The 24693-nt window shown below is 36.3% G+C and overlaps 1 protein-coding gene and 1 pseudogene across 2 annotated transcripts in view; one reads left to right on the plus strand and one right to left on the minus strand.

Moving 5' to 3' along the window:
• LOC140512407 (cilia- and flagella-associated protein 43-like) overlaps positions 1 to 24693 on the minus strand; it is a 165021-nt gene that overhangs the window by 90417 nt on the left and 49911 nt on the right. For both annotated transcript variants that reach the window (XM_072621529.1, XM_072621531.1), the window contains 2 exons: positions 22101 to 22249; positions 3690 to 3793 (listed from right to left, as the gene is read on the minus strand). In XM_072621529.1, the coding sequence (XP_072477630.1) occupies positions 3690 to 3793; positions 22101 to 22249 (253 nt within the window). The remainder of the gene's footprint in view (positions 1 to 3689; positions 3794 to 22100; positions 22250 to 24693) is intronic.
• LOC140524419 (U7 snRNA-associated Sm-like protein LSm10) lies at positions 15086 to 15459 on the plus strand (annotated as a pseudogene).

Below are 24693 nucleotides of genomic sequence, written 5' to 3' on the forward strand. Positions count from 1 at the left end.
GCAATTTATTAAATGAACATTTTTTTCTTCCATTCAAGATCATACAAAGACAGGGTATGATATTTTCAGACACAAATTTTCAGCCCAGTTGTTTTGCTCTTCAATATACAGTGTTCCAAGACCTGCGGGTCTTTTAGTGTAGCTTCTGCTAGGTCTTATGTCTTTCTAAGTGTGGCTCTGCCATATTTGAATTGCTTTTTTTTTGTTATTCATAATATTTTCTCCTTGACCTGGGGGTTTCAAAATCTAGCTATAATATTCCTGAGGTTTTTCCTCATAGGGTCTCTTTCAGGTGGTGACTGGTGGATATTTTCGATTTCTGCTTTCCCCTCTTGTTCTAACACTTCAGGATAATTTTCTTTAACTATTTCTTGTATTATTCAAAAATTTTTTTAATCATAGCTTTCAGGTAGTCTGATTATTATTCTGAAGTTCTCTCTTCTTCAAATGTTCTCCAGATCAGTTGTTTTTCTTGTGATATGTTTCATTTCTGTTCTTTCATTGTGCGTTTTGTTTTGTTATTTCTTGGTCTCTTTTAACTTTGCTGGCTTTCCCTTGCCCAATTCGAACTTTCCAGGAGTTATTTTCTTCCTTAAAATTCTGGATCTCCTTTTCTAGTTGGTTGGCTTTCTTTTCATAATCTTACTTTTCTTGGATTGTTCTTTTTAAAAATTTTTCCTCAATCTCTCTCATTTGATTTTTAAAGTCTTTTAAAAGTTTTTCTATGAATTCTTTTGAGGCAGGTGACCATTTGACATTACTCTTTGGGGTAGGAGAGGTTTTTGTTTTCCTTCAATATCTTCCTCTGAAGATGAATCATTGTCTTCTCTATTCCCATAGTAACTTTCTGTGGTTGGGTTCTTTCTCCTTAGCCAGCTCATTATTTTTTTTATTTATAGAAGCTTATTATTATAATCACCTCTAGTCTTGGAGTATGGGGGATGATCTCAGATCCTCCTCTTTTCCCCTCTGACCCAGAAGAGAAAGCAAGAACTCCACCCTTCTGTAAGTGCCCACAACCAGGAGCATCCCTGCCCCACTGCTTCTGCACTCACCATGTGAGTGCTAGTCCCTTTTCACTCAGGGCTGAGGCTCCACAGCACAGCAGGGTCTGACATCCCTTATCAGCAGAAGTTTCCTCAATCTTCACCAGCTCAAATGCCAGACTTCCCACACTGTACGGGAGGTGAAAATTCCTGTGACTGAGGCTGAGGCTAGTCCCAACCCAGCAAGATCCGGGGTTCACTGCTTGCTGTTTCAAAGGAACTAGCCTGGGGGTATTTACTCTTCACAGGGACCAAACCTCAGTCCTGGGATTTTTCTTTGGATCTTTTCCCAATTGTCCCATGAGGACCATTGTTCTGCCTGAACTCATGTTTATTTTTACAACTCTTCGTTCACCCTGCTATTTTGTCCTCTGTGTGAGGGAAATCTGGAGAGCTTGGAAATTTCTGACCTACTCCATCATCTTTCCAAAATCCTGCAATGTAATTCTCAAAGGAGAAATCTATAAAACTTATCCTTCAAACAAAGGAACGTTTTACTGGTGTAAAACACCAGACCTCTGTATTTCCAAAGCACTTTTTTACAAAGCTCTTATTTACAATTTCTTTCTTCAACCTAAACTGCTCTGTCCAGAGTTACTGATGATCTCTTAATTGCCAAAGCTCAGAATTTTTTCTCAGTCCTCATATTTTTTCACTTAACCTCTCTGTAGCATTTAACACGAATGATCACCTTCTCTTTCTGGAAACTCTTTCCTTTCTAGTTTTTCATATGCTGTTCTCTACTTGTTTTCCTCCTACCTGCTGAACCTCTCCTCAGTCTTCTTCCCTACATCTTCATCTTTGTCATGCCCATTAACAAAGGAGGGTGACAGAATGTATGCCACTGCTTTGTCCTTTGTCTTCTTTCCTCTCTATACTATCTTCCTTGGTTATCTCATCAGTTCACATGGGTATCATCTCTTTTCAAATGACTTCCACACCTATATATCCTCACCATTTCTCTTCCAATCTCATATACCCAGCTGCCTAATGAATATTTACAAATGCGTGTCTTGTAAGCATCTCAAATTCAATATGTCTAAAAGACTATTCATTATCTCTACTATCCCCCACACCAAGCCCTTTTCTTTTCCCAGTTTCCCTGTTACTATTGAAAGTGGTCCTATTTTCTCAGTTTCCCAGGTTCTCAAACTCAAGTGTCATCCTCAATTCCTCATTCTCACTCACCTACATATCAAATCAAATTTGGGGTGTAGAGTGTGTTCAGGGAGGAGTAGTACCTTTGGTGTGATGGCTGCTGAGCCCCTTTTGGGGGCTCTTTCCACCTTTGGTGTCCACCTGTTCTGCCTAACTCTCACCTGTGGCTCCAAGAAGCTGTAGCATGCCTGGCAGTCACACCCTGATAAACCATTTTGGCAGATGGGCCAAACCAGGTTGAGGGTAACCAAGGGTTCTCAAACCCATTGGTGAGTTAGGGGGGTATCTACCCCAAGCATGTGAAGACTTCCTCTGGTGGAATGGGCAGATGAGAACAACAGCCATGAAGGCAGATAAAGCAGGCAATGAGGAGCTCTCAGAGCTTGGTTAGACATTGAAGATGCCAAGGTCATCCACTGCATCTTGAGCCATCACCAGCCATCTTGACTCTGTCCTGCCACTGGACTATGATGACTCTGAAGGAGAGAGTGAGGCTGACGACTTCATACAACTCTGCTTCACTTAAATCCAATTTACACATGAATCAAAAGACATCACCAATACCATTTCATGTATCAAATCTATTGGCATATATTGTCCTTTCTTTCTTTCTTTTTTTTTTTAACAAAATATTTCATATAAAACCCTTTCTCTTTACCTACAGTTATCATGCTTGTTCAAGTCTTCATTGTCTCTTCTCTGGACGATTGCCATGCCTTCCTAAATTGGTATCCGTGCTTCAAGTCTCTCTACTCTCCATTCCATCTTCTATATAGTAGCTAATGTGGTTTTCCTAAAGTGTAGATCTATATTGTCCCTAATGTCCTGCTCAATAAATTCTAGTGGCTTCCTGTTATCTCTAGGATCAAATATAAGGTGCTCTGTTTGGCATTTGAAGCTTTTTACAACCTTGCTCCTTTCTACCTTTCTAGTGTTCTCAAACTGCATTTCCACAACACACTCTACAATTTAATAATACCATATGCTAGCTATATCTCAAACACAACACTATCTAAAAGGCCTATGTTTTTACACTGGCTATCTATCCACTATGCCTGGAATTCTCTCCCTTCTTAATTCTGTTTCTTGACATCCCTGGTTTTTCACAAGATTCAACTCAAAAGTTCCCTCCTATATTTGATCTTCTTAGTTCTTCTAATTACTTTAGCCTTCTGCTCTAAGGTTACTTTCTTTCTACTCTATATGAATCTTGTATATGCCTTTTATTTTTATGTTGGGCAAGGGCTGTTTTTGTATTTTTGCCTTTCTTTTTATCCTCAGTACTTAGTATCACATGTGGCTCAATAGTTTATTAAATGCTGGTTAAGTACATTTTCTCACTATTCTTGATAGAATTGAAATACTTAACAAAGAATGTGTATGCAACAATCAGGCACAGCTCAATTATTCTCAGAACTTTAATCTCTTTGGAAGAAAGACTAGAAAATACAGATCAACAAATAACTAGCTCTATGTGAAGATTACCTGTGAATCCGAGAACCTTAAAAAACTGTGAAGGCTTGGCACTTAAAATGAAGATATATCCATCAGAAGTTCCAGTTATCAAGTACTGACCCATCTGGTCATAACTAAAAAAAAACCAAACCAAAACTGATTATACTTTCTCCCATTATAATCAACGTATATCTGAAAGAGATTTTAGAGGTCATCTAGGTCAATTCTTGTCCAGTGCCTGAATTGTTATACAAACATTCCCTACAAATGGTCCTCTACCCTTGATTGATGCACCCACTAAGGGGTATTTAATAGAATTTAAACAAATTTAATAGAATTACAGGAATTAGGAGTTGAAAGGAACATCTAAACACAATCCCTTTATTATGAGATTAGAAAGTGAGGCCTAGAGAGATTAAATTCTCTGAACCAAGGTCTTTTGATTCCAAATTCCATACTTTATCCTACATGACACTATATTTCTGAGAGCTCTAATTGTTAGGAAGTTCTTCCTTACATTGGAACGGGTTTTATTGATGTGGATATCCCCTACAATGATACAGATTACATCTATATGAATTATCTCGACTTAATAATAAGGCAGTAGAGTAGGACTTGGTAGTGTCATCTGAATTCTAATTTCTTTTATCTTCTACCTGTTCTAGTTCTCTGTCTTCTGAGACAATATAGACCCTACCTCCTTTTCCACAGGAGTGGAACTCAAAATAGACTCTGAAATTATCCTGAACAAATACATAAATAAGAAGATGGGGAAATAAGTTTTGAGTATTGATCTCTCTCTTTGTGATTATTTTTAATGTTTCTTTCTTAAAATATAAAAGTAGGATGAAGGAATTTGTCTTTACATGCTTTAAGGGGGCTATACCAACATGTTTTTTGAGATGAAGGAAAAATTGTCATTACTTATCTTTATTCCTTTCATAATTATATTTCCTTGATTGAAAGGAGAGAGAGGGCTATTTACTAAATTGCTAATTTCAAAAAAAAAATTCGTTTTAGGAACTAAACCTCCCCAAAAATGGATCCAGTCAGAACCTATAGATTAACCTTTCTAGAAATGCCCTTTTAACTCAAACTACTCCATGGAAATAAACATCATGGTGGTGATAATGATGATGGTGATGATGATGATGATGACGATAGTGCTAGTACATGATAGATTTTTCTAGCACTTTAATAATAATTCAAATTTAAACAAGCTTTGAGTTTGTGCAAAGTACTTTTCTCACAAAAACTCTGAGTAAAGTAGTTATTGCTGTTCTTGAGTCATTTCAGTCATGTCTGGCTCTTTATGACCCCATCTTGGGGTTTTCTTAGCAAAGATACTGGAATGGTTTGCAATTTACAGTATTCCCGTTTTACTCATGAGGAAACTAATGCTCTGAGATGTTGATTTGCCAATGGTCACAGAGCCAGGGACTTTTCTGAAGCAGTATGTGAAATCATGTCTCTTGAATTCAAGTCTAGATTATCATCCATTAAGCCTGAAACTGACTCAAAGTAGATAAATAACTTTTCCATGATCATTGAAATCCAGCATTCCTTTATCACAAGATAATTTATGTACTATCATACTTTAAGAGACACAGGGATCATGGAAAGGGTTGGGGATAGACAGGGGAATCAAATAATCTGGCAATGTTTTGTAAACAATGTCTGACACAGATGAAATCATTCTTTGACTGAGACAGAATGGGACTGAACCAGCAGGTTTTGCTCTAGAGGCCTAGAGAATAATGATGGACATGAACCCAACCTGGTACACATGTCTGAATCTGTACATTCTTTCTATTTTTAAATTAAATAGCTCTGTTTAATGCCATTATGGCTGAGATATAATAGAAGGTGTTAGAAGCCTCGGGAATCTCTGGTGGCAGGATCTGGGGCATGAAAATCCTGTAACCCCATTCTTGAGCTCAGAGACAAAGGATCATCTCAGCCATAAGTCAAGTATAGGAATTCAGTAGAATGAGGAAGGACTTGCTTCAGATAGAGGGATTGTATCCTTTATGATGATTGAAGCTGATTACTTGTGAATTTAATGGACACCTTACAAATCACGCACATCAATAATACAGGAGGTTGATTACCCCCTTCAAATAATGGCAGGAGATAGTGAGGAGATAAAGATAATACCTAGGTTGGGTGCCTGGTGGACTGGGAGAACAGTGATAGCCTTTGACAGTAATAAGGAAGTTTGGAAGTGGGAAAGATTTAGGGGCAAAGATAATAAGTTCAGTTTTGGACATTCTGAGTTTAAGATGTCTACTATATATTCAGTTTGAAATACACGGGGAGAGGATACATGTAGTCCTGTAGAATTCTATAATCATTAGGGATCATGGAAGGAATTTAATTAGCAAGAGCACCTGGGAGTGATTCTGTTATGCTTTGATAACCTCAAAAGAAGACTAGAAAAGGTAGGGAAGGGGAAATACTGGGAAAGGGAAAAAGGGAGAGGAAGAATGGGGAATGAGGAAAATATTCTCATATAAATGACATATGCAGTAGAAGTTTATACAATAGGGAGAAGCAGAGGGAGGGGGGATTAAGCATCACTTGAACCTCTCTCTCACATAAACTGGTCCAAAGAATGAGGACTATACATGCACACACACACACACACACACACACACACACACACACACACATACAGTTGATTATAGAAATACATCTTACAAATCAGAAAAACTGGAGAGAGAAGTTAAGGAGAAGGTGTGGGTAGATACAAGGGAATGTTAAGGGAGGTATCAATAAGAAGCAAAACAAATCTTAAAAAGGAGCAGGGGAAAAGGAAGGAAAGGATAAGGGAATAGGATAGAAGGAAATATACAATTATCAATCATAACTGTGAATGTGAATGGGATAAATTCACTTGTAAAAAGGAAGAGGATGGCAGAATGGATTAGAAACAAGAATCTAACAATATGTTGTTTACAAGAAGCATGCTTAAATCAAAAGAGAACAGAAGTAATGGGGGACAGGATAGGATGGAGGGAAATATAGTCAGTCTTATACAACACAACTATTATGGAAGTCATTTGCAAAACTACACAGATTTGGCCTATATTGAATTGCTTGCCTTCCAAAGGGAAGGGGTGGGGAGGGAGGGAGGTAAAGAAGTTGGAACTCAAAGTGTTAGGAACAACTGTCGAGTAATGTTCTTGCCACTAGGAAATAAGAAATACAGGTAAAGGGGTATAGAAAGTTATCTGGCCCTACAGGACAAAAGAGAAGATGGAGACAAGGGCACAGAAGGATGATAGAAGAGAGAGCAGATTGGTGATAGGGGCAATTAGAATGCTCGGTGTTTGGGGGGGTGAGGGGACAAAAGGGGAGAAAATTTGGAACCCAAAATTTTGCTAAAATGAATGTCAAATAAATAAATTTAAAAAAAAAAAAAGAAGCATGCGTAAAACAAAGATATACACATAATATAAAATAAAGGCCTGGAGTAGAATTTAATATGCTTCAGCTGAAGTATAAAAGGCATGGGTAACAATTATGATATCATACAAAGTAACAGCAAACATAGAACAAATTGAAAGAGATAAACAGGGAAATTACATTTTGGTAAAAGGTACCATAGACAATAAGTAATATCAATAATAAATATATACAAATGGCATAGCATTTAAATTCTTCAAGAAAAAGTTAGAAGCCCCAGGCAGTTTGAGGCAGTGACTGCCCTGCAGAATCTCAGGCATATCAGCCCAGGACAAGAGTCCAGTGAAACTGAGAGAAAGAGAGTTGCAGAGCCCCAGGTATCTTCAGTGGCTGCTTCTGAGACTAGTAGCCCATAGATTAAATGTCTGTAAGTCACCTACTTGAACTTCCTGAACCCAAAATGGTGGAGTGATTGGTAAATGCTCCCTCCCCTTCCCCTTTCTGACCTTGAAAGAACCATAAAATATTTCCCCAGAAAAATCCTGGCTCAGTGGGATCAGCACAAGGGGCAAACAGTTTCATAGCACGTGAGGCTAAGAAAATTGCTAAGGAGGATCTCTCTTGCTGTGGCAGAAGGGAACCAGTACAGGATCAGAGCTGTCCCAGACAGCCTCACCTCAGTGAACCAGGTGGGGATCCAGAGCTCCAGTGGGGTGAAGCTATGTAAACACCAACACCAGGACCCCAGGTGTGCCTCGGCACCCCATGGGAGATGGGAAGACATTAGGGTGGCCAGGTTCACCAACCGCTGAACTTGCTTATTCTCTAGCTTAGAAGAGGAGAGGTCCTGTGGCCAGACCACCCCTCCCCCACACTTAACAAGCTAACTCCAGGGTAAATCTGGGGGAAAAACAAAAAGAATTCACCTGGCCCCTGCTTTCTCACACCAGCCAGCTCAGCAACAGGTAAAAGCAGCACTTTAGTTTCTAGCTGAAAGAACCAGAGGCCACAACACACAAAGCCTCATTATCATGAGTAAGAAGCAAAGCAGGAAAGAAAAGACCATAGAATCTTTCTATGGGGACAAGGACCAAAATATGAGTACCAAAGTGGTCAGCACTGAGACTGTACTCCCATTTGAAACTTCAGAAGGGACCATGAACTGGTCACAAACACAAAGAGCTCTCTTGAAAGAGCTGAAGAAGGATTTTCAAAGCCAAATTACAGAAATAGAAGGAAAAAGTGACCAATGATTTCAAAAGTATGACAAAAGAATTCACTGAAGAGAACAGTTCCTTAAAAAGGAAAATTGGACAAATGGAAAAGGAAGCACAAATCCTAACTGGGAAAATTGGACAAATGGAAAAGGAAGTACAAAAACTAACTGGAGAAAATAGCTCCTTAAAAGGAATAATTGGACAGATGGAAAAGGAGATGCAAAAGTTAATTGAAGAAAACAATTTGATAAAAATTAGAATTGGGCAAATAGAAGCTAATGACTATATGAGACATCAAGAATCAGCCAAACAAAATCTAAAGAATGAAGAGAAAGAAGAAAACGTAAAATATATGATAGGAAAAACATCTGATTTGGAAAACAGATCCAAGAGAGAAAAACTAAGAATTATTGGCCTACCAGAAAGCCATGTTGAAAAAAAAAAAAAGCCTGGACAATATCTTCCAAGAAATCATCAAGGAAAACTTCCCAGAAGTCCTAGATTCAGAGGGCAAAACAGACATCAAAAGAATGCACCGTTCACCTCCTGAAAGAGATCCCAAACTAAAAACTCCAAGAAATATTGTTGTGAAATTCCAGAACTATCAAATGAAGGAGAAAATACAGGCAGGCAAAAAGAAATCATTCACATATTGAGGAGCTAGAATCAGGATTACACAGTACTTTGCAGCTTCTACATTAAAAGATCAAAGGAATTGGAATATGATATTCTTTAAGGCAAGGGAGCTGGGAGTACAGCCAAGGATCAATTACCCAGCAAGGCTGAGCATAATGTTTCAGGCAAGGAGATGGACATTCAATGAAATAAGGGATTTACAGACTTTCCTGATAAAAAGGTCAGAACTCAATAGAAAATTCAGTCTTCAAATGCAGGTCTCAAGAGAGGCATAAAAAGGTAAACGGGGGAAAAAAACTTGTTACTCAATATGGGCAAACTGTTTACATCCCTATAAGGGAAGATACCTGTTAATCTTGGGAATTGTATATTTATTATGAAATACAAAAGGGATATACATAGATAGAGGGAACGAGTATTAAGTAAATGATGTGATGACAAAAATGTGATTTAAGGGTGCAAAGCCATTGTAACAGGAGATGTGAAAAGGAGGAGGCAGAAAATAGTAACTTACATCACAGGAAAAGGCACAAAATTATATTATAGTAGAGGGAAAGAGGGGGGGTAGATGAGCATTGTTTCATATTTACTCGCATCTGATTTGGTTCAAGGACAGAACAACAAACTTAATTAAGTATATAAATCTAACTAGCTCTATAGGCAGTAGGAGGGAAAGGGGGAAAGAAAAGAGAGGGGAGGCTTAAAGGGAGGGAAGAAGAAGTAAAGGTAAAGGGGAGTAAAAGGGAGGGGGCCTGAAAGAAGGAAGGGAAGACTATGGAAGGTGATGGTCAAAAATGAAAACTCTATTGTGGAGGGGAAGGGAGAAGGGAGAACTAAAAGCACAAATGGTGGGAAAGAGAATGGAGGGAAAGACACAGATAATAATCATAACTGTGAATGGGAATGGGATGAACTCTCCCATAAAACAGAGACAGATGGCAGAATGGATTAAAAACCATAATCCAACAATAAGTTGTTTACAAGAAATACATTTGAAACAGGGGAATACACACAGGGTAAAGGTAAAAGGTTGGAGCAGAATATACTGTGCTTCATCTGATGTAAAAAAGGCAGGGGTAGCAATCCTTATCTCAGACAAAGCAAAAGCAGGAAAAGATCTAATCAAAAGAGATAAGGAAGAAATATATCCTGCTAAAAGGCACCATAGACAATGAAGCAATTTCATTACTAAACATATATGCTCCAAGTGGTATAGCATCCAAGTTTTTAGAGGAGAAGTTAAGGGAGTTACAGGAAGAAATAGACAGGAAAACTATACTAGTGGGGGAACTCAACCTCCCCCTCTCTGAACCTGATAAATCTAAATTCAAAATAAACAAGAAAGAAGTTAAGGAGGTGAATAAAACTATGGATAAGGTAGATATGATAGATCTCTGGAGAAAATTGAATGGGGATAGAAAGGAATATGCCTTTTCTCAGCAGTAAGTAGCACATATACAAAAACTGACCATGTACTAGAGCATAAAAACCTCACAATCCAGTGCAGAAAGACAAAGATAGTCAATGCATCCTTCTCAGATCATAATGCAATAAAAATTACATGTAATAAAAGATCACAGAAAGATAGAGCAAAAATTGACTGGAAACTAAATAATTTAATCCTAAAGAATGAGTGGGTTAAACAAAAAATAACAGAAACAACCAACAACTTCATTCAAGAGAATGACAATAATGAGACAACCTACCAAATCTTGTGGGATACTGCAAAAGCAGTTCTTAGGGGAAGTTTTATATCTTTGAATGCCTACATGAATAAAATAGAGAAAGAGGAGATCAATGAATTGGGCATGCAGCTGAAAAAGCTAGAAAAAGAACAGATTGAAAATCCCCAAGCAAATACCAAATTAGAAATACTGAAAAGCAAAGGAGAGATTAATAAAATTGAAATTAAGAAAACTATTGAACTAGTAAATAAAACTAAGAGTTGGTTTTATGGAAAAAAAACCAATAAAATTGATAAACCTTTGGTCAATTTGTTTTTAAAAAAAGAAAGAAGAAAGTCAAATTACCAATATCAAAAATGAAAAGGGTGAACTCACCTTCAATGAGAAAGAAATTAAAATAATAATTAGAAATTACTTTGCCCAACTGTGTGCCCATAGATTTGACAATCTAAATAAGATGATTATTTTAAAAGATATAAATTGCCAAGATTAACAGAAGAGGAAGATGAATACTTAAATAATCCCATCCCAGAAAAAGAAATTGAACAAGCCATCAATGAACTCCCTAGGAAAAAATCTCCAGGGCTGGATGAATTTACAAGTGAATTCTATCAAACATTTAAAGAATAGTTAATTCCAATACTATATAGACTATTTGGGAAAATTGGGGAAGAAGGAGTCCTCCCAAATTCTTTTTATGATACAAATATGTTTTGATACTTAAACTAGGAAGAGCCAAAACAGAGAAAGAAAATTATAGAACAAATTGCTGTAATGAATATAGATGCAAAAATTTTAAATAAGATTTTAGCATAAAGAATACAGCAACTTATTACAAGAATAATACATTATGATCTGGTAGGATTTATACCAGGAGTGCAGGGCTGGTTCAATATTAGGAAAACTATTAGCATTATTGATCATATCAACAACAAAATTAATAGAAACCACACGATTATCTCAATAGATGCAGAAAAAGCTTTTGACAAAATACAACATCCATTCCTATTGAAAACACTGGAGAGCATAGGAAAAAAGGGAACTTTCCATAAAATAATAAGCAATATCTACCTAAAACCTTCAGTAAGCATTATATGCAATAGGGATAAGCTAGATGCATTTCCAATAAGATCAAGAGTGAAACAAGGATGTCCATTATCACCACTATTATTCAATATGATACTGTAGCAATAAGAAAAAGAAATTGAAGGAATTAGAATAGGCAAAGAAGAAACTAAGTTATCACTCTCTGAAGATTATATGATGATATACTTAGAGAATCCTAGAGATTCAAGTAAAAAACTACCTGAAATAATAAACAACTTTGGCAAAGTTGCAGGTTACAAAATAAACCCACATAAATCACCTGCATTTCTATATATTACTAACAAAGTCCAACAGCAAGAGACAGAAAGAGAAATCCCATTTAAAGCTACAGTAGACACTAAAAAATACCTGAGAGACTACCTGCCGAAACAAACCCAGGGACTATATGAACACAATTACAAAACACTTTTTGCACAAATAAAGTCAGATCTAAGTAAGTGGAAAAACATCAGTTGCTCATAGGTAGGCCGAACTAATATAATAAAAATGACAATTCTACCTAAATTAATTTACTTATTCAGTGCCATACCAATCAAACTACCAGATAATTATTTTCTAGAGCTAGAAAAAAATAACACCAAAATTCATCTGGAAGAACAAAAGGTCCAGAATATCAAAGGAACTAATGAAAAGAAATGCTAGGGAAGGTGGCCTAGCTCTACCAGATCTCAAATTGTATTATAAAGCAACAATCATCAAAATCACTTGATACAGGCTAAGAAAGAGAGAGGTAGACCACTGGAATAGGTTAGGTACTCAAGACACAGTAATTAATGCAGATAGCAATCTACTGTTTGATAAACCCAAGGACCTCAGCTTCTGGAATAAGAACTCACTGTTTGACAAAAATTGCTGGGAAAACTGGATAACAGTGTGGCGGAAACTAGGCATACACCAATGCCTGACACCATACACAAGAATAAAGTCCACATGATTTTGATATAAAGACTGATATTATAAACAAATTAGTGGAGCAAGGAATAGTGTATTTATCAGATTTATGGAGAAGGGAAGAATTTCTGACTCAACAAGAGATAGAAAGCATTATGAAGTGCAAAATGGATAATTTTGATTACATTAAATTGAAAAGTTTTTGCACAACCAAACTCAATGCAACAAGATTAGGAGGGAAGCAGAAAACTGGGAAAGAATTTTTGCAACTAGTGTCTGTGACAAAGGTCTCATTTCTAAAATATATAGAGAACTGAGTCAAATGTACAAGAATACAAGTCATTCCCCAATTGATAAATGATCAAAGGATATGAACAGGCAGTTTTCAGAGGAAGAAATCTATAGTCATATGAAAAAATGCTCTAAACCACTATTGATTAGAGAGATGCAAATCAAAACAACTCTGAAATACCACATCACACCTATCAGATTGGCCAACATGACAAAACAGGAAGATGATAAATGTTGGAGAAGATGTGGGAGAGTTGGAACACTAATTCATTGTTGGTGGAGCTATAAGCTGATCCAACCATTCTGGAGAGCAATTTGGAACTATGCCCAAAGGGCTACAAAAATGTGCATACCCTTTGACCCAGAAATACTGCTTCTAGGACTGTATCCCCAAGAGACCATAAAAATGGGAAAGGGTCCCACATGTACAAAAATATTTATAGCAGCTCTCTGTGGTGGCCAAAAACTGGAAATCAAGGGGAAGCCCATCAATTGGGGAATGGCTGAATAAATTGTGATATATGAATGTAATGGAATACTATTGTGCTATAAGAAATGATGAACAGGAAGACTTCAGAGAGGCCTGGAAAGACTTATAAGAACTGATGCTGAGTGAAAGAAGCAGAACCAGGAGAACTCTGTACACAGCAATAACCACAGTGTGTGAGGAATTTTTCTGGTAGACTTAGTACTTCACTGCAATGCAAGGACTTAAATAATTCCCAATGGTCTCTTAAGGCAAAATGCATCCCACATCCAGGGAAAGAACTATGGAACTTGACTGGAGAATGAAGCAGATCATTTCTTTTATATTATATTTTGGTTTGTTTTATGATTTCTCCCATTCATTTTGGTTCTGCTATGCAACAGGACTAAGGTGACAATGTATTTAATAGGAATGTATGTGTAGAACCTATATAAAACTGTATGCTGTCTCAGGGAGGGCGTGAGTAGGTAGGGAGGAGGGAGTGGAAAATTCTAGGATATATGGAAGTGATTGTAGAACACTGAAAACAAATAAAATAATAATAATAATAAAAGAAAAAGTTAAATGAGGTATAGGGAGGAATAGACAGTAAAACTATAATAGTGGGGGACCCCAATTTACTCCTCCCAGAACTAGATAAATTTAACCATAAAATAAAAAAGAAATGAAGAAATAAATAGATAAATAATAATAATAATAAATAAATTATAAATAAATAATAATAAATAAACAAATAGAATTTTAGAAAAGTTAGATATGATAAATCTCAGGAGATATTGAATGGCAATAAAAAGAAATAATGGGCTTTTTTTTAGCTATTTATTACACCTTCACAAAAACCTAACAAACAAACATGGAAAAGGCAAAATATTAATTCCATATTTTACTGACCATAATGTAATAAACATTACTTTCAATAAAGAGCTTTTGAAGAAAAAAGTACAAACCATTAGAAACTAAGTAATTTAATCTTGAATAGGTGGATCAAAGAACAAAGCATAGGAACAAAAAATTATTTCATTAAAGACAATTGCAAAATGAAGCAACATTCAAATTTGTGGGATAGAACTAAAACAGTAGTTCAGGGAAAATTTACATTTCCAAATGCCTTTATCAATAAAAGAAAGGACAGATTAACAAACTGGGCATACAGCTAAAAAACTAGAAAAGCTACAAATAAAAATCCCCCAATTATATGCCAAAATAGCAATCCTGACAAAACAAAGGAGAGATTAAAAAATGAAAGTTAGTACACCACTGAATTAATAACCAAAACTATGAACTTATATTTGGGGGTGGGGGACAGGGGAATCAAGAACAAGAAAAAACAAACTCTCAGTGTCAGAAATAAAAAAGGTGAATTCCCAACTACCAGAGAAATAAAAGCAATTAGGGGCTACTTCACCAAACTATATACCAATAGAACTGAGAATATGAATATTTACAAAAACATAAATTGCCTAGATTAAGGGAACAAATAATAGAGTACTTAAATAATCTTATCTCATTTTAAAAATGAACTACAGCTTCCTTCCTCCCTTCCCTTTCTATGGCCCCAGAAGCCAAGTTTGGGGTGGCTGTGTTTGGCTTCTCCATGGCCCCTGGAGTCCTCCCAGGCCTTAGAGAGAGAGAGAGAGAGAGAGAGAGAGAGAGAAGTGAAGGGCCCTGAATGTGAAGGGTTGAAGTAATGCCCACCTCTGCCAGATGGAAGTTAGCCACTCAGTAAAGGAGCGCACTATTGCCAAGAATAGTTTAGTCATCCTGCTACAGGGTCTCTGGGGCCTGGTGACCACAGTGGACCTTCGGGATGGAACTGTGGCCCATGGTTGAGAGGATAATGTGGATGCCTTCATGAAAATCTGCCTGGTTGAGGTCACCTACACAGACTGCCAGGGCCAGCAGGTCCAACTTGATGGCCTCTTTGCGACTGGTTGCAATGTCCACTATGTCCACATTCCCGATGATGTAGCTATCACTGCCACCATTGAGCCCAGCAACTTCAGGTCATCCATCGGGTATGAAACTTTGGCAGTGAGGGTAAGGGCTGAAGGAAATTTCCTACCAGGAAGTACAAGTGAAAGACATTCCCTCTTCACTCACATTCCCTCAGAGCCCTTGGCCTTACAGCTTTAGGTAGAGGCTGCTACCCTACTTTCTGATAGACCTCCCGAATTAGGACGCAGACCACAAGGACAAGCCCATTCCAAAGCCACATTTGCCTTTTATAAGCCCAGGATTTGATCTGGGTACCCAGAATCTGATATGTCTGTAATCTTGGATTAGTTGAAGACCATCCCCCATGCTTCCTGGCCATTGGGGCTTCGTTAGATCAGTCAGACCCATGGAGCTCCCCAATTCTGTATTAAAGGGTTAATTTCAGCCACTTTTATTACTTTTCTAAAATTCATTGATATCTTTGCTGTGAAATGTGCTGGCCTAAAAGTATTTTGTGAATCCTCTCCTCCACTCAATTGTTTACTTCTAAAACCAACCTTGAATGCAAACAGGAGTCCTAGGCCTTCCTAGACCCCCAAGCCTCCACTTGTCTCTCCATGTTGTACAGAATTAAAGCACTTCAGTAGGGAAAAAATGAACTATAAATGAACTCCCAAAGAAAAAACTCCAGGACAAGATGAATCACAAGTGGTCAGCAAAATTCCCTAGTGCAAGTTCATACCAGATTACAATAGGGAAATGTTTAAAAAATAAATAAAGTATGATACAATATAATGTTAATTTATAATTTCATAAGTCAATATGTGGCCCTTGGAATTTACTTGTATTTGAGTTTGACACTGTTGGTCTAAATCTCTAAACCAAAGAGAATCAAAACAGAGAAAGAAAGCTACAGACAAATTATCCCTAATGGATGCAAAAATCTTACATAAAGTAGTAACAAGGAGACTAAAGTAATGTATCATAAATATCATACATTAGAACCAGACTATACTTATACCAGGAATGCATGAGGAAAACTATAAACATAACTGACCATGCCATGTAACAGAAGTCATAATTCTTTGAAGAGCTGTAGAAAAGCTTTTGACAAAATACAATGCATACCTTCCTGCTTTAAAAAACACAAGAAAGCATGAAATAAATGGAGCTCTCTTTAAAATGATAAGCAGTATGTCCCTAAAACCAATAGTCAGCATTACTTGTAATGGGGATAAGCTAGAAACCTTTATAATAAGATAAAGGGTAAGCAGGGCTATTCATTATTACCATCACTATTCAATATAGTCCTAGAAATGCCAGCTATAGCATAAATTAAGAGAATAAGCATAGGCCAAGAAGAAATCAAAGTATCCTTTTTTCAAATGATATCATTTACTTAGAGAACCATAGAGAACAAACTAGAAAATGAATTGAAACAACTTCAGCAAAATTGCAGGATATAAACTAAGCCCACACATTTAAAATCATCAGTATTTCTCATGATATCACCAACAAAATCTAGCAGGAAGAGATAGAGAATTTCCATTTAGAATGACTACAGACAACACAAAAAACTTGTTAGTTGACCTGCCAAGACACACACAAGAATTATACAAACACAAACCCTTTACAAGAATATAGACAGATCTAAATAATTGGGAAAATATAAATTGCTCACAAGTAAGCTAAGCTAATATAATAAAAAATAACAATATTACCTAAATTAATTTGTTTACTTAGTGCTATATCAATCAAACTTCCAAAGGATTACTTTATAGAGCTAGAAAAAATAATAAATAATAAAAATAAAATTCATCTAGAGGAAGAAAAGATCAACAGTACCAAACAAATTCATGAAGCCCATGGAAAAGAAGGAGAACTAGCTGCAACAGATCTCAAACAAAGTCATAATCATCAAAACAATTTGGTACTGAATAAGAAATAGGAAGATTGATCAATGGAACATATTAGGTATATAAGATATGGAAGCAAATGATCACAATAAATTTGTGTTTAACAAAACTTCAGAATCTAAAATAGTAGGGTAATAATTCACTATTCAACAAAAACTGTTGAGAAAAATGGAAAACAGTCTGGAAGAAACTAGGTATATACCAACATCTCATACTGCATACCATGATAAGCTCCAAATGGGTATATGATTTAGATCAAAAGGTGACATCATTAAATAGGGCATGGAAAAAATTGTGCATCAGAGTTCATAACCAAACAAGATAGGTTAATGGGAAGTAAAATGAATAATTTTATTGCATAGAGTTTAAAGGATTTGAATAATCAAAACCAATGTAAAATTAGAAGAGAAGCAGAAATTTGGAGGAAAAATCCTTGCAGCAAATTATAAGATTATAAGAAAATCAGTCAAATATATAAAAAGAGCTATTCCCCAATCAATAAATGGTCAAAGGATATGAATAATTTTCAGAGGAAGAAATCTAAGTTATCAGCAGTCATATAAAAATGTTCTAAATCAATAATAGAAACACAAATGAAAACAGTTTTGACAGACCTCCCAACATCTAATCAGATTGGCAAAACTGACAACAACAACAAAAAAGAAAGCAACAAATGCTGGAGGGGCTATGGGAAAACAGGTGCTTTAATGCACTGCTGGTGGAGCTATGAACTGGTCCAACCATTCTGGAAAACAATTTGTAACTATGCCCAAAAAGCTATTAAAGAATACATACCCTTAAATCTAGCAATACCATTACTAGGTCTCTACTCAAAGAAATCAACGAAAAAGGAAAAGGACCCACATATACAAAAATATTTATAGCAAGCAGCTCTTTCTTTAGTGGCAAGGAATTGGAAACTGGGCAAAGCCAAGATGACAGAGTAGAAGCAGGGACCTGCCTGAGCTCTCTCCGCAAACCATTCAAAATACTTGTAAAAAATTACTCTAAACATATTCTAGAGCAGCAGAAGCCACAAAATGACAGAGTGAAACATATTTCCAGCCCAAGACAATATGGAAGGCCAAGAGGAAGAGTGTATTGCACTGGGCTTGAAATGGAGCACAGCCCAGCATGGGCCATGCCAGCACAGATGGGACTGGAGCAGGCCTCATTGAATCACTGGGAGCTTCTCAACACACAAATGCCAAAGACGGCTTCAAAGGTCAGTGGGAAAGCTCTCTCATGTGGGTAAGAGAGGAACACTGTTCTGCCCTAGTCCCAGCCCCAGGGTGGTGGTAGCCATTGCGGAGTGGCAGCTGCTTCTGGAGCTCTCATACCTATAAACAATTGGGGAAAAAGGCAGCTGATCTAGGTTGTAGTCCTACTGACCCAGCTCCTCCTGAGGAGGAGCACTGGCATGGAAGAGCTGATGATGACTGTGGAGAGGGAATCCTACTCATAGTTACAGGGCAAAAAAGAGTGCTTGTCATTGCTCACAGACCAGAGCACAGGCCAGGAGAGAAGGACACATCTCTCCTTTGATCATATCACTTTGGAGGAACTGAGAATTTACAGGTCCCTAGAGATATCTCTGAAAACAGGTGCACAAAACCCCTGAAACTTGAGGTGGAATAGGCTCCACTTAACAAAGAGCTCAAAAGTCAAGTAAATGGCTGGGAGAATAACCAAAAGTGGGGAAAAAAATAAGACTATACAATGTTACTTTCTTGGTGAAAAGGTTATTTTCTTACACTGAAGAAGATCAAAGCATACAACCAGAGGAAGACAGTGAGGTCAAGGCTCCTATATCCAAAGCCTCCAAGAAAAATATGAAATGATCTCAGGTCATGGAAGAGCTCAAAAAGGATTTTGAAAATCAGTTAAGAGAAGTAGAGGAAAAATTGAGAAGAGAAATGAGAGTGATGCAAGAAAATCATGAAAAACTAGTAAATAGCTTACTAAAGGAGACCCCCAAAAATACTGAAGAAAATAACAACTTTAAAATTAGACTAACCCAAATGGCAAAAGAGCCAAATGAGGAGAAAAATGTCTTAAAAAGAGCCAATGAGGAGAAGAATGTCTTAAAAAGCAGAATTTGCCAAATGGAAAAGGAGGTCACTAAAGAAAATAATTTCTTAAAAACTAGAATTGAGCAAATGGAAGCTAATGATTTTATTAGAAATCAAGAAATTACAAAACAGAACTAAAAGAATGAAAAATAGAAGACAATGTAAAATATCTCATTGGAAAAAACAACTGACCTGGAAAATAGATCCAGGAGAGATAATTTTAAAATTATTGGTCTACCTAAAAACCATAATCAAACAAAAGAGCCTAGACATCATCCTTCAAGAAATTATCAAGGAAAGTTGCCCTGATATTCTAGAACCAGAGAGTAAAATACAAATGGAAAGAATCCACTGATCACCTCCTGTAAAAGATCCCAAAAGGAAAACTCCTAGGAATATTGTAGTCAAATTCCAGAGTTCCCAGGTCAAGGAGAAAATATTACAAGGAGCCAGAAAGAAACAATTCAAGTATTGTGAAAACACAATCAGGAAAACACAGGATTTCATAGCTAAGGAATAGGGGGACTTGGAATATGATATTCCAGAAGTCAAAGAAGGTAGGATTAAAACCAAGAATCACCTACCCAGCAAAACTGAGTATAATACTTCAGGTGAAAAAAAATGGAATTTCAGTGAAACAGAGGACTTCCAAGTATTCTTGTTGAAAAGACCAGAGCTGAATAGAAAATTTGACTTTCAAATACAAGAAATCAAGAGAAACATGAAAAGGTAAACAGGAAAGAGAAGCCATAAGGGAGTCATTAAAGTTGAATTATTTACAGTCCTACATGGAAAGATGATATTTGTAACTCATAAGACCTTTCTCAGTATTTGGGTAGTTAGAAGGAATATATATACACACATACACACACACACATATATACATGTATACATATGTATACATATATATGTATGTATGTGTGTGTACATATTATATATGTGTGTGTGTGTGTATATATGTAATATATACATATATAGATATACAGACAGAGGGCATAAGGTAAGCTGAATATGAAGGAAGGAAACCTAAAAACTAAAATTAAGTGTTGAGAGGTGGAATATAGTAAATCATCTCACATAAAAGAGGCAAGAAAGAACTTTTACAATGGAGGAGAAGATGGGGGAAGGTGAGAGAGAATAAGTGAGCCTTACTCTCCTCAGAGTTGGCTTAAGGAGGGAATAACACACATTCAATTGGGTATGGAAATCTATCTTACCCTGCAGGAAGGCAGGGGTAAGGGAAGAGGAGAGGGAGGATGATAATAGAAGGGACAGCAGATTGGAGAAAGGGGTAATCAGAAGCAAACACTATTGTGGGGAGACAGGTCAAGGGAGAGAATGGAATAAATGGAGTGCAGGACAGGATAGAGGAAAAGGTAATTAATCTTTTGCAACATGACTGTCATGGAAGTGTTTTGCATGGCTATACATGTATGACCTATACTGAAATTCTTGCTTTCTCAATGAGGGTGGGTGGGGAGGGAGGAAGGGAGAGAATATGGAACTCAAAGCTTTAAAAATGAATGTTAAAAATTATTTTTGCATGCAACTGGGTAATAAGTTGTACAGGCAATGGTGTATAGAAATCTATGTTCGCCTTAAAGGAAAATAGAAGGGAGGGTGACAGAAGGGTAAATGATAGGAGGGAAGGCAGACTGGGGGGCGTGGTGGTGGTTGGGGTGCATGCTGTCCTGGGGTGGGGGTAAGGGAGAGATGGAGAGAAAATCTAGAATTCAAAATCTTGTAGAAGTGAATACTGAAAACTGAAAATAAACTATATGTTAAAAATTAAAAATAAATTTAAAAAAGAATTGGAAACTAAGGGAGTGTCCATCAATTGGGGAATGCCTGAACAAGTTATAATACATGAAGGTGAAGCAATACTATTGTGCTATAAGAAATTATGAATATGATAGTTTCAGAAAAACTTAGGAAGATGAGTATAAAGTAATGCAAAAATGACAGAATTAGGAAAACAACTTATATAATAACCACAGTATTATAAAGAAGAAAAACTTTGAAAAATTTAGTAACTCTGATCAATACACTAACCAACCACAAATCCAAAGGACTAATAATAAAACATGCTATCTACTTCCAGATAGCTCATAGACTGAGAATACACACTGAAACATTTTTTCTTTTTTTTTTTTTTAACATGGCAGATGTAGAAATTTGTTTTACTTGACTGTATATATTTGTAACAGGTTTTGTTTTTCTTGCTTTCTCACTGTGGAGGGAGAGGGGCAAGGTGAGAGGGCAAGAATTTAGAACTAAAAAGTGAAATAAAACTGTTATAAAAGAGTTAATTCAATTAAAATTATGCAATATTAGCCTACAGTGAATATTTTAATCATAGAAAATGATACGAGTGAAAAGTAATGTCAACAAAATTTAATATAAAAATCTTCTTGTGTTATTAGAATAATATGCAAAGGCAGATGTACTGTTGTGTTACATCATGATGCCTGTAATCAATATTTGAGAATATCAGAGGAAAAAAATTAGGATATTTTGAAATTTTTCAAAATTTAATGTTAAAAAAGTAAAATATTAATGTTAAATGTTAAAATGTTTCATTAATAAAGAAAAACTATGACAATACACTGAAAAATATGATATATTCTACTAAGAAGAACCTATTGAGTTGTTTTAACGTTCAGCTATTACTATCAACTCTGGAAGCCAAAAGCTACTATACCGATGATATCACCTTAAAGCCATTGATTCATGTTATTCCCAGCAAACGTATTATACAAGGTATTACAAGTTGCACTCTTTTTTGGTTATACTTACTGCACATGCTGTACTGAAGATCGGGTCAAGAAGACATTATGAACAACTTGAGGTAATTCAATATCAATAACGTTAAGGAACTGGATATATCCTGCACTGGTTCCCACAGCAACTGAAAGCGAGGAGGGGCAGCAGGCCATATCATTTACCTAGTTAAAATGAATCTCCAAATTTTTAACTGTTGCATAAAGATTCACATCAGAACTCTACTCTGGCTTTACAAAGGCTGGATGGGCAAATAGGTGACTGCAGGTTGCAATGTAAACTAGAGATACAAGTTTTAAAAAAGAGGATAGTAATACTTGTATTACCTATTACATAGCGTTGTTATGAGGATTCCATGAAATAATATATGTTAAAATCTTTGTAAACATTAAGGCACTATATAAATGTCATCAGTTACTACTACTATTATTATTCTTGAAGCGTGAACGCCTAAGATTCAAAGAAATGTGTGACACATCCTTTGTATAACATTCCTTTGTCAAAAAAGTGGGAATTATGAACTTAATCAAGAGATTTTCTTAAACATAAATTATAATCACATAACAATTTTAATAATAATCTGACATAAAATAACTTGATCATACCAATAATAATACATAAAATAATTATTTAAAAATCTAAGATTAACTTTAACCTATTCAAAATTCTAGGTCAGAGGTGTCAAACACATAGTCCACAGGCTACATGTAACCTACAATACTCCAGAGAGCAGCTGGAACAAGATGAAAATGTAACTAGGAAATATTTAACAAAATAAATAGAAAAACACAGAAAATGTTCATATATGGTTTCCTAAGTCTTTTCTAAGCCCACAGGGATCCTTATTGGCCCCCATTTCTTTTTTAACTAACACCATTGTTCTAAGTCCTTGTGAGAGATTCTTATGTCACCCTTATTTCAGCTAAAATAAGAAATGAGACTTTTCCTTACCAAGACCAAGGAAACTAGGGAGCTCAGAGTACTGAATCATACTGAAATCATATTAAAGTCATACATAAGGAAAGGAAGTTGGGAGAGAAATATGGTTCAGCTGTGATTCCTAACCTCTTCCTTCCTGGAGTGCTTCCCTCCTAGATATATTTAAAAGAATCAGGTTTAAAGGAATTAGATACCTAGAGAGGCCACATATATTGGAATAATGACAAAGACATCATGGATTCTACTTAAACCACAAGACTTGTGATAGTTGTTTTACTAGACCACTGAAGTAAAGAACTGCAGATTTACTGGAAATAAAGAGTTACTCTTATGTGAGGCTAATAGAATCAATTTTATTACTTTATAATCACACCATGTGATTATAATAACCTTAAATAAGGGACCTTAAGAGTTCATCAAGATCCAGAGTCTGTGAACTAGTTTTTAAAAAATGTTTCTAGAATTACATTTCCATATAATTAATGTTATTCATAAGCATACATGTTTCAAATTAAAAACATTATTTTGAGAAGTCCACAGGCTTCATCCAGATTATCGAAGAGGTCCATAATATAGAAAATGTTAAAAACTGATCTAGTCCAATCCTCTCATTTTATATGTGAGAAAACTAAGGACCTGAGCCATACACAGAGATGGTCTGCCCCAAAATGTTCCATGTTCCTTATTTATGAATTGTAAAATTCTTTTATTTGATCATAATCTTTTATCATCCCATCTTTCCTTATGCCTTATTATTCCTAACACTGTTTTTTTGTTTTCATTGTGACTTATATTCCTTCTATCAGATTTTCCCCAGGCTATCATTCCTGCATCTGTTACACTCTCCTTCCTTCCCTATCTCAACCTCTTGGAGAATCAATTCTCTACACTATCCTCTACTTTCAAACCTCTTGCCCCCTTATTCTATCATCTATCAGGACTTGCCAAAGCCTAACCCTAGATTAAGGAAGGGTTAACCCTAGTCAGGAAAATCTGAGTTCAAATATGGCCTCAGACACTTCCTGACTATGTAACCCTGGGCAAGTCACTTGACCTGTTCATCTTAACCCACTGGAGAAGGAAATGGCAAAACCACTCCATTACCTTTCCCAAGAAAACCCCACGAAGAACAATGCCAGACACGAACGAATTACTGAACAATGAACACCCTAGATTACTCTCACTACCCTTCTTCTCTCCTGTTCATATGCTTGTGAACTGAGCTAGAGGAAATCATGAAACCACACTGACTGGATCCAGTATGAATTCTAATTTCAACTAGGGCCTCATTGTAGAAATGCAACCATTCTTTTTCTCCCTAACTGATTCACTAGCCCATTCACTACAGCAGCTAATCCAAACCTTTGTATTTCTCAAATCTCTAACACATTCCTCCCTAAACTCTCAACCGAAAAGGTCACCTCATACTTCATGCAAAAAAAATTGGTCACTTGGAAAAACAAAAGATCTAGAATATCAAGGAAAACGATGAAAAGAAGTAGAGATGAAGGGGGAAAGTACTTCTAGGTCTCAAATTATATTATAAAGAAGCAATTATCAAAACCTGATACTGATTTAAAAAACAGAGGTAGATCAATGGAACAGACTGGGGAGAATCAGAAACAGTGGAACTCAAAAATACACTGATCAATAAAGCAAAAAACAAAAA

This window comes from Notamacropus eugenii, chromosome 1 (assembly GCF_028372415.1).
Source record: "Notamacropus eugenii isolate mMacEug1 chromosome 1, mMacEug1.pri_v2, whole genome shotgun sequence".
NCBI classification, from domain to species: Eukaryota; Metazoa; Chordata; class Mammalia; order Diprotodontia; family Macropodidae; genus Notamacropus; species Notamacropus eugenii.